General features: G+C 42.0%; 1 protein-coding gene across 6 annotated transcripts in view; it reads left to right on the top strand.

Annotated features, from left to right (window-relative positions):
* The first annotated feature begins 771 nt into the window (after nucleotides 1-771).
* Nucleotides 772-11,274, top strand: part of wdr24 (WD repeat domain 24) — a 50,923-nt gene continuing 40,420 nt past the window's right edge. For 2 of the 6 annotated variants that reach the window (XM_048609536.1, XM_048609531.1), the window contains exons 1-4: nucleotides 1,058-1,367; nucleotides 4,755-5,544; nucleotides 6,612-6,789; nucleotides 9,323-9,992. In XM_048609536.1, the coding sequence (XP_048465493.1) occupies nucleotides 5,064-5,544; nucleotides 6,612-6,789; nucleotides 9,323-9,992 (1,329 nt within the window). In that variant the 5' untranslated portion in view covers nucleotides 1,058-1,367; nucleotides 4,755-5,063. The other 4 variants (XM_048609534.1, XM_048609533.1, XM_048609532.1 and 1 more) reach the window with 4 other exon arrangements.

Raw genomic sequence — 11,274 nt, 5'->3', positions numbered from 1 at the left:
AATAGGCCCGTTTGACTAACCTGTCAATGCCGACCAGATATCCTAAATTTATCTAGTCCCATTTGCCAGCATTTGGCCCATAAGCTCTTCCTATTCATATACCCATCCAGATGCCTTTTAAATGTAATTGTACCAGCCTCCACTTCTTCCTCTGGCACCTCATTCCATACAGGCATCATCCACTGCGTGATAAAGTTGCCCCTTAGGTCCCTTTTAAATCTTTCCCCCCCTCACCTTAAACCTATACCCTGTAGTTCTGGACTCCCCTATCCTGGGGAAAAGACCTTGCCTATTCACCCTGTCCATGCCCCCTCATGATTTTATAAACCTCTACAAGGGGATAACGGCCCCAGCCTGTTCAGCCTCTCCCTGTAGCTCAGATCCTTGTAAATCTTTTCCGAGCCCTTTCAAGAACATCTTCCCTGGACCAAAAGTTACTGTTCAAACTGGGGGCTGGTGGGTGGATGGGAGAGAAAATCATCCACAGACTGTGCAGGAGATTAAAGATGATAAGACGGCTGGGAGAAGCTGGTATAAAAAGTTAACGCAGTAACATCATTCTTCGATCTCTCCAGGACAGAAGCAGTAATTGTTGGTGACACACGGACCATTCCTCGAATGTGACCTCTCTGCAGTTCAAGGCCCAGCCGTTTCCATCGTTACCGAAATGAGCGGAACGATTGGTCGCGGGAGGCGCACGTGACTTGTGTTTATATCACGTGGGAGGGCGTAGCCCGCCGCCTGGCATCTCGGGAGTTGTAGTTTCTACGCGAAGCCGGACCGGGCCACCAAACGGTTGCAGTTTATTCCTTACTCTGTCTCTTCTCCCCGTACATCAAAGACACCGTTTCCGGGTTCGGGGAGGAGGACCCCGGAAAGGCGGAAACCGCTTCTCGATCATTTTGTGTTTGTTAAACTTCGGCTGCGGGTTTCAGGGCGGAACGTTTGTGCGGGCTGCAGGCGGAAGGGACGCGGCGACGGTTTCCGGGTGCATGGCGGCGGGCGGAAGGGACGGGGCGACGGTTTCCGGGTGCATGGCGGCGAGGAGAGGGTGAGGGCGAGGGCGTTTGTTTCATAAACGGGGTTTGTGTTGCTGGGGGAAAGAAGAGGAAAATTCCTTGGGCGGAGAGTGAGGGTTATAGACACCTCACCCCCGGCTGGGCTGGGCAGGGGAAGGCTTGCAGTGGTTCCACTGAACGCTGGACACTCCTAAAAGAGAAAGTAAAATCCGCAGCTGCCTGTTTTATTTTTCGTTTGTGTTGGCGGGCGTTAAGTCTCTTGTGGCGGTAATGTCGGTGTTCGAGGCTGTTCTCCCCGGACGGAGAGGCTGCGATGACCCTGGAGCCGACACTGAAGCTGGGGAGAAGGTCAGATCAACACTCAAATAACTCCACCGTTAATCTCCCTGCAAGAAAACCCTTCCAGTTCCGAAGAAGAAGTTATTTATTCGACTGGGAACGAAATAACTCCCATTTCCTTCCCCACCCCCTCCCCCCCCTACACCCTACACCCCACCCCCTACACCCTACAGATGCTGACGCACCTGCTGAGTTTCTCCAGCACTTGTATTTAATTCAGTCTTGCAGCTTGAGAATGGAGAATACATTAGCAGATGGTAGAGGATAATTCACTGAACAACTTTGTTTAAATTGAAACCGGGTGGGTTGATGACTGGTCAAGACATTGTCTTGAGGAACGAATCAGAATATTGCTTGATCTGATCAGTTGAAACATGTTCATGTGTCTACGTATTCCTTCTGTTTTTGTATTAATCTCTGAAGATTCCAGCACATGCAAGCGTACCGCGCCTGCAAGCCTGATGGTTCTAAATTGCTTGTGAGCATAAATTTTGGGTAATCTGGATTACTTAGCAAATGTTCACCAATTGTGGAATCGCATAGAATAATTTTAGTTTTGATTTATTGTCACATGTACCGAAATACATTGAAAAGCTTTGCTTACACACAGTTTAGAGTTTTGTTGGCACTGGCTGGCTGGGTGTGACTAATATCCATTCTTTGGGTCATATAGCATACCTACCTTGCTTCGCAATAGTGAGCTCTGGTACAGTGCTTGGGCTGCGAGCCTCAACAACACGGGAAAGCAGCCCTGGAGCATTGTACAGTGAGCCCTGGGCAGAGACCAGTGCAGGGGAGGCAGTCCTAGAACTTACCTTGGAGCAGCAGAGTGCCAGTATGGAGCAGTCTGGGGCTTGGTGTAGAGTGGGGAAGGCTGTTGGACTGGGGTCTAGTGTGGGTGGTCAGACCGCATGCGGAGGCTCTGTACTGAGCTGTTGCACTGTAATGTCTATTTGAAATTTCCTACCTTACTGTAAAGTCAATCTTTTAACTAAGTCCTATTTTTAACTTATTTTTCAACTCTCTAAGTAATGCAACTACTTTTATTCCCCTCCTGTATCCAAGAATTTTACCTAGGTACCTGTACCTAAGATGTTGCGATAAGGCAGACATTGTAAAAGCTTTTCACTGTACTCCTACAATAGAATACATATGACAATAAAAGGATATTAATTGTATTGTATTGAAATTCATATGCAACATTACTTGTTTGCGTGATGGACAGCTGTCTTTTGGCTTCATGGCAGCATCCTGTTAGTGGTAAACACCACTTGTGTTGCTAGCATATAGCTGCAGTATAAAATGTCAACTCCACCTGCTCAAAGTTGAACAATGTTGCTCAGTGTAATTTTGTCTTAAGTTTAAATATTTCCCATTAAACATAGAATTACAAAATTAATCTTGACTATACTTTAGGAATGTAAATTATATTATCTTATAATATTTTCTTAATGTTTTAATAATGAGTATCTCAAAGCAAAAGACTCAATGTTCAGAGTTGCAAACGTTATTTCAGTTCAACTAATTCCACCTTTTTACAGTAGTGAGGTATAAAAAATTAAGTTGAATTTTTCCTGTATTATATTCTGATTAGAATTTTTGTCTTTCTGCATTGTTGCCTCATTTGTTATGATTCTGGTAGTGACCAATAGCTGTTTTAAAAAGGAATCAAAACTTCCTGTTAATAGCTGAAAGACTAACTCAACAAGATTTCACATTGATTTCTTTGTGACAAACTGACTAAATACTATTCACTAAGACTTTTTAGTTGGAGACAAATTCGGTTGAATAACCGACTTCATGTCTGTGCTTTTTACAATGTCCTGTAAGTAGTCATTTCATTTTTGATGCCATCCAAGGGGAGTCTTGGCTTCTAAAGAGTTGCTTTCATTCCTTTTCTTTCTCAGTCTGGTAGTTTTTAACTACAGAGCTGTCTTTTGTGGTGAGTGATTGTCCTGGAATTCTACTGCAAGCTGGTTGAATCCTCCAGTCTCCTTGTGAGTGCTCCTGAATATGACCTTCAATTGAGTATGAGCTCTCATTCACATTCCTGTGCAGTAAACCTGTTTTAGCCTCTTCCGCATTCTGCAACCCCCCCCCCCCCCCCAAAAAAAGACATCATCTGGAGTCAGTCACACTGTGATTTTCAGGGCAATTGTTGATTAGCTATCCTTGACCATCCTGGCTGCCTTTTACCTTCTAAGTAAAGGGACAGTTTAATGCATAACTGTACAACTTGATATTCTCAACACCTTCCTGGCACTTTGGAGACGAGCATTCTAACCACTGTAAGCACAGATACTGTGACCATTACCTCCTGAGTTTAAAGACCTAACCCCTTCCTAATAAAATTCTGTTTGCTTCATCTTTAGCATCTCCCTCACACAGGCCTGTTGTCAAACCGCCTTCAGAACTATCGTGTTGCCTCCTTCATTTTACCCTGAAACATAGACACAACACCAAAACACAACAATATTTAAACGTCATGTTTACAATCAATGGCAACTGTTTTTTCTAGGTATCATGTGGTCAATCACATTTTAGCACTATTTACGGAAAATGCATCTGCAGCACTTCTGAATAGATCTGTATCAAAAAATAAGACTTGTAACAAGCCTTGCACTTACTTAGAGCTGAATCACCTTGGAGTGTAAATTTGCGCAGCATCATTTTTTCTGTATGCTGATCTGTGAGCCTAACTGTCAGGGGTGAAAGGGTAAACTTTTAAAAATGTGACTAAATGGAAAGTATGAGGCTTTTTCCCAGGATGTAGGGGTCTGTTATGAGGGGACAGAGGTTCAAGGTGCGGGGAGGGAGAGAGGTTAAAAAGAGATGAGCGAGCCAAGTTTTCACACTTCTTTCGCATGAGGTGGTGGAAGCAGACACGATAGCAGCATTCAAGAAATATCTGGTCAAATACGTCGATAGGAAGGGAATGGAGGGATACAGATCCTGCGCGTGAAGATAGTTTTAGCATAAAGAGCAAAATGTGTCGACACAGGCTTGGAGGGCTGAAGGGCCTGTTCCGGTGCTGTATTGTTCTTTGCTCTAATACCTTATGGTTCACTTAAGATTATGTGCATTTTTTTAAGATAGCAGAGGAAACGAATAATAGAGCCCTGAGAGATTCCCCATGCATTTATCCAGCCTTCAATGAAAACTTGCAAGCATATCTTGTGTCTTTAGGTGTTAATATGGTCAAATTCTTTTTATTTCATTCTTCGCTGTCATCAACCTGAAACATAAACTGTTTTTCTCCAGAGATGCTGCCTGACCTGGGTTTCATTTTCAGCTATTTTTATTCTGCCTTCACATTTCCAGCATCCACAGCATTTTGCTTTTGTCTTTTTATTTCTAAACTGACTTAATTTCTATTTTTTTTTGTTCTAATTTCAGGCTTTTAACAAAATTGATGTGAATCTGGGGTTCTGTCCATCTAAAACTCTGGAACTGCCTTTAAATGTGAGGAGTTAAATTCAACTTGACTGTGTTCACAGAACAATGGTAATTCGCACACTACAACATGTCAGTATCCGTACTGATGTACTAGATCAGCTGACTTGTCAATAAGGACAAATTTGTCAACTGTTTGAAACGTGGAACTGTGGATTTTTTTTTTTGTCAGATTGGGGGTACTGACGGAATTGAAAACGGCAGCTCCCATTTCCTAACTGGCAACGTTGCCTGAAGTTACTCGTGTTTTTGATGGAGAAGATGGCACGAGTGACCACAGTCCTGAGTGGCTCAACCATCACGGGGCGAACTATGTTCTGCCACCTTGATGCACCCGCCAACGCCATTAGTGTATGTAGGGACGCTGCTCAGGTGGTAGTGGCAGGGCGGAACATCTTTAAAATCTACTCCATAGAAGAGGAGCAGTTTGTGGAAAGGGCGAATCTCCGGGTTGGGCGCAAGCTGTCCCTGAATTTCAGCTGTGCTGATGTGATGTGGCATCAGATGGATGATAACTTACTGGCAACGGCGGCCACGAATGGAGCTGTGGTCACGTGGAATTTGGGAAAACCGTCTCGCAACAAACAGGATCAGCTTTTCACCGAGCACAAGCGCACAGTCAATAAGGTCTGCTTCCACCCCAATGAGATTCACATGCTGCTGAGTGGTTCCCAGGATGGCTACATGAAGTGCTTCGATCTCCGGAAGAGGGAATCTGTGAGCACCTTCTCTGGTAAAAGATATAATTATCTATGTTCCTGCAAACTCAGTGATCAGTTCATGTAGGCAACAGCATTCCTATATTTGCAATTCATATAAAAAATTTAGTTGCACAATTTTTCATGTATGGTTACACATGTTTTGTAAACTTTACGCTAAAATGGAAATAATTTTTACAATGAGGCTGTCTTTTTAATGAGCTGGAGAAATATCAGCACTGATGGCTGGCAAATTTTCAAAAGTTGCCCCAGTATTTACTTCCTTGGTGGCATGTCGCCTGAAACAAAGTTGAAGGGATGCCAAAATATATGCCGTTCCCCGATTGTCTGATGAAGGACTAACACTAAAGCCTCTGTTTCCTCCGCTTGAGGCAGACACCATCCTGTGGGGGTGGGGAATGGTGCCTTTAATACAATTTAGAAACAGTTATCTCGGACTAGTTTGCTTAAAGTTGTCCCTTTAAACTGTTATAAGATGCTTGAAGGAGGTGATTTGAGAAGCAACTTTTTTTTTTCCACTGTTCTATCCAGAAGTCATTTCATACATTGAATACTTTTTTTTGGACATAACCCCTTGCTATCAGTCCGTTTTGCCTCTTTTAGTTTAGATTTATGTTCTCTTACTAAACTGTTTCATTTGATATGTTAACGTATTTCAATTTTATTGTTGGAAGTTGTAACTCCTGTTGTGAAGACTGTTGGAAGTGGACCCTCAAGCACTGGTTAGCTGCTTGTGGATTAGATGTTTGTGCGCACGCATATACATGCACGTGAACACACACAGACAATCCTCCAACAATGAATCTTAATGCACTCTAATCATTAAATGAATACTTTCCATATGTCTCACCAGCTATCCTCTTGCACCTGACTAGGATTTCCACTTAACTGTGAACTGTAACCCAGAGAGCAAAATGAACCATTCAAAGTAATGCAATAGAAGCTAATTAAATTGTGTAGAAGAGACAATTAATCTCATTGACTTAAGATTTATGTGTTCCAATAAGTCCTGCCAGTATTAACTGCCGTAACTATTGAACCTATTTTGGTAATCTTGCAAGTGGAACTTTATCTTCTGTAGGTCAGTCAGAAAGTGTCCGGGATGTCCAGTTCAGTATAAAAGACTATTTCACATTTGCTGCTTCATTTGAAAATGGTAATGTTCAGCTGTGGGACATAAGACGGCCAGATAGATATGAGCGCATGTTTACAGCACATAATGGACCTGTCTTCTGCTGTGACTGGCACCCAGATGATAGGTGAGTAAAATGAGGCTCTTGCAACCTTCAGCAATTTCATAAGAGTCTTGATAAGACTTTTTTCCTTTTGTTTCCCTTTGCCAAACAACTGAGATACATTTAAGATCTTAAAAGTCAGCTTCAGTATAACTTGGCTCAATCAACATGGCAGACAGGCATCAGTGAATGATAAGTACATACATACCAGAGGGAGCATCGTGTCAAATATTTGATGAAGGGTCACAGGACTCAGCGTTAACTCTGTTTCCATCTCTACAGATGCTGCTAGACTTGCTGAGTTTCTCCGGTACTGCATGTTAAATTACAAGCCTGAAAACTCAAGGATATCACGCTACCCCTTTGTGAAGCCTTGGGGAAGTTTAACCTATATTGTTTTTGCATCAGACAAAAACTAAAATTATACCAATTGTCAAAATTTTGCAAAAACTATGCAACGTGGTGATAAATTTTGTTTTTGAAAATTGCCAGCTAATTGTAGAATGTGTAATCTGGAGCCCTGATTTGGTGAGCAAGTCTTAAACATCAAATTTCCAATAAATGAATAAAGCTACAAGTAGGTTTTTTTGGGATTGACCTGAATAGCACCTATTGTTGAAATTATTTTCTGCTATTTATTTAGCATTATTTTTATTTACTTAGCATGAGCAGGGTGAAATTATTTTCTGCTATTTCCCCATCCAAGCAGTGATCTGCCTTGGCTGAGCTATTGGCCAGGCAGCTTACTAAAGGTTTTGACAAGGCTACTGCAGTGTGGTGGATTGTTTCATGCCCTCATGCTCACTTGCTGTCAGTGGAAAGTTGTCCAACCTGCATTCATTACCTGCTTATTGTGCAGCTGAGATTAGGTACTCGCCATATGGGGAATCACAGGTGACAGCCAGCAAGACAACTACATAGCCAGCTTCTACTGGCATAATGTGTTAGAATCTAAATGGAAAGTAAGGAGGAGCTGTGTCAATAAAGAGATCGTGGTGGGGGACAACGGGACAGGACACTTGCACTCGTGCTACTTCACTGACTCTCGCAGCAATTTGTGGCTTTTCATAAACTGGGAAGCCCAGGAAAGTTTGAAGGTGGTGTGACAGATGGAGTAACTGAACGAGGGAGACATTGCTGAAACATTTGTGACTATGCCCTGCTAGGTGGCAGCATATTGGATCTTCCACAATGTGTGCCAGCCTGTTACACAACTCTCCTTCTAAAGACGAAGTCGCAGAATTTAGAGAATCCCGGACGATCAAACCAGTACCACCCTGAATGAGCCAAATTAGATGCTACCAGAGAATTTTAATACTTAATGAGCGGCACCATTCAAGTTCTGTGGAATATGTTATTTGTAAGCAAGGCTTGGGTGATAGTGCAAGCTACTTTGAATGGGCATTTTATGTTGTTTTTGCATCTAATTTAACTATAGACCACAATGCAGTTTTTAACATCCTTGTAAAATTTAGGTGTGGGTATTTATGTTGAGCTCTTTATTTTTAAAAAAGTGAGACCACCATATCATTGCCCCATATCTGATCTGATATGGAGTACCTTGTGTGTATGTAAAAATAATAGAATTGGCCCAGGAGGCCAGTCTGCTCCATCTCACTAGTGCTGAGTCTCTGTTCTTCAGCTGGAGTTACAATCCTACATCCTATTTCCTTCTTCTTTCTTCTTACACTTTTTAGAGTTTTGTTTTCTAAAACCTATCCAATTCTATTTTTAAATAATTGTTGCTGCATTATGGTAGGGTATTCCATGTTGTAACCTGTGTGTGAAAATCTAATTGAGCATAACCCAAATTTATATCCCTTGTTCCTGTTTATTTTCAAACAGGGGAAATGGATTTTCATCAACTACCCTCTCATGTCTTATGTTTTTGAGTATCCTTGATTCACTTATGAACAAAATAGGAGCCGAAGTAGGCCACTTGACCCTGCTCGTCCATTCAATAAGATAATGGCTGACTGATTTGAATTTCATATTCCCATCTGTCTATATCTGCCTTAATATTTAATGACCCTGCTTCTGTTACCTTCTAAGGCAGTCTAGGAGAAAACAGTTCTCATCTCTCTGGCCTAAAAAGGCAATCCCTAATTTTAAAACTGTGTCCTCTAGTTCTAGACTTGCCCACAAGAGGAAGCATCTTTTCTACATCCACCTTGCTATATTGTTCATCTTGAGTGTTCAGAATTGCACACGCTGCTCCAGACGCGATACCCTCAATCTGTTTTTGAATTCAGTATTAACTTAGCAACATGTACGTGAAAATCTAGATCCTGTTTAGTTTTCCCACGGCCCTCTTCTGTCTTTGTCTTACTCTGGTTGAGGAACATTCTGCTGTTCACTGTTCCTTTCCCTAAAATACTCTCTTTTACATGTGCCGATGATCTACAATGTTCTTGTTGAACTACTCTGGTCTAAACATTCTACTTTATTTTTGTAGAAAAAAATTTCTTCACTTGTTGGACAAGTAATGTATAAATCTTAATGGTCTCCAAGAGTAAATAATAAGTTCAATACAATGATTGTTTTTGTTCCTTTTCAGAGGATGGTTAGCAACTGGAGGGCGAGATAAAATGGTGAAAGTATGGGACATTTCAACAACTAGGACCAAAGAGATCTATTGTGTCCAGACTATTGCCTCAGTCGCACGTGTGAAATGGCGACCGGAAATGAAGTACCATTTGGCCACTTGCTCCATGATGGTAGATCACAACATTTATGTCTGGGATATCCGACGCCCATACATTCCATTTGGAATGTTTGAGGAGCACAAGGATGTGACCACAGGAATTGTATGGCGCCATATTCACGATCCTTATTACCTCCTTTCTGGATCAAAAGACAGCACTCTGTATCAGCACATGTTTAAAGATGCCAGCCGACCTGTTGATCGTGCCAATCCTGAAGGGCTGTGCTATGGGCTGTTTGGCGACTTGGCTTTTGCTGGAAAAGATAGCATGTTTACCAGTGACTCCAATCGGAAAACCTACGGAGGCGAGAGACGCTATCCTATCTTTTTCTTCAAGAAGCCGGATTTATCAGAGCAATTTGCAAATGTGTCCAGTGCTCTGAATGTGTTTGAAATGGAAGGGGGCAGCAACTCCATGGACTGGTTTGTCAACATGGCACAACAGTACATTCTGACTGGTCGGTCGCTGGCTGAGCTCTGTGATCATAATGCTAAAATCGCTAAAGAATTATATCGTTACCAGGTACAGTACTGAGGTTTCCTGAGTCAAGAATGGAATATTTATATGTTAAGTATAAAACGTACACCCCCCTCCAGCACCCACTGATTTAAAAACCTAAAGGAATTACGTTTCCAGTTTCCCCTTCTGTTGTCATGACTTCAGCAGAAATCCAGCAGTGCATGTGCCAATTGAGGTGAGGTGGAGGGGAAATGTCTGCTGTGTTTACTGCTACTCTAACTGGTCCATTATTCATTATCCCTGAAGAATAACCCCTTTTGGGTCATATAGCAGGGAGCTGTTAGCAGACTTGAAATTGCTCCTCAAAATAAATAATCATCTTTAAGGACAGAGAAAAAACCTTTTGTCCATTTAATGAGCACAATTGATGTTGCACATACTTGGTTATTTACTGGTAAGAATGTGCCTGCCTGGGTGTCATGACTGAGGAATGCCATGCTATATGATGGTTGAATGGTAAATATAACTTGTCTCTTCTCCAAGTAGTACTTTGAGAACTAATGAATAACAAGGCTTTGAATGAACTATAGTCAGTCCCCAGATATAGCATTCAAATGATTTATATTAAGGCTGCTCAAGATGTATTCTATTTGTGCTTCAGTTATGATCCTAATACTGGGCAAGTCAGATTCCAGACTGAAATTGAGGTTGATGCATTTGGTTTTCTGTATTGAGTGTAGGAGGTGAGGTCATGTTGCGGTTGTGAAGGATATTGGTTAGGCCACTTTTGGCTGAATAGTCTGGGGCTATTTTCCCTGGCGTGTCGGAGGCTGAGGGGTGACGTCATAAAAGTTGATAAAATCATGAGGGGCTTGGATAGGGTTAATAGTCAAGGTCTTTTCTCCAGGGTAGGGGAATCCAAAATTAGATGGTGTAGGTTTAAGGTGAGAGTGGAAAGATTTAGAAGGGACCTAAGGGGCAGCTTTTTTAAGCAGTGTGGTGCGCATTTGGAATGAGCTGCCAGAGGAGGTGGTGGAGACTGGTACAATTACAACACTTAAAAGACACCTGGATGGCTGTATGAATAGGAAGGGTTTAGATGGATATGGGCCAAATGCTGGCAAATGGGACTAAATTAGTTTAGGATATCTGGTCGGCACGGACAAGTTGGACCGCAGGATCTGTTTCCATGCTGTACAACTTGATTTAGCAAAGTGGTTTTTCACTGAAGCATAAGCATGCAATTCTGCAGATATGGTTTAAATGTCTGTTTTACTGTCAGTTATGTGAAATAACTGATGAAACAGGATAAACCAACCTATTTACATAGAAGATAGAGATAACA

The sequence above is a fragment of the Rhincodon typus genome, chromosome 21 (assembly GCF_021869965.1).
Source record: "Rhincodon typus isolate 14 chromosome 21, sRhiTyp1.1, whole genome shotgun sequence".
Taxonomy (NCBI): domain Eukaryota; kingdom Metazoa; phylum Chordata; class Chondrichthyes; order Orectolobiformes; family Rhincodontidae; genus Rhincodon; species Rhincodon typus.
The sequence above is the reverse complement of the archived record's forward strand: the minus strand, read 5'-3'. Positions and strand labels throughout refer to the sequence as shown.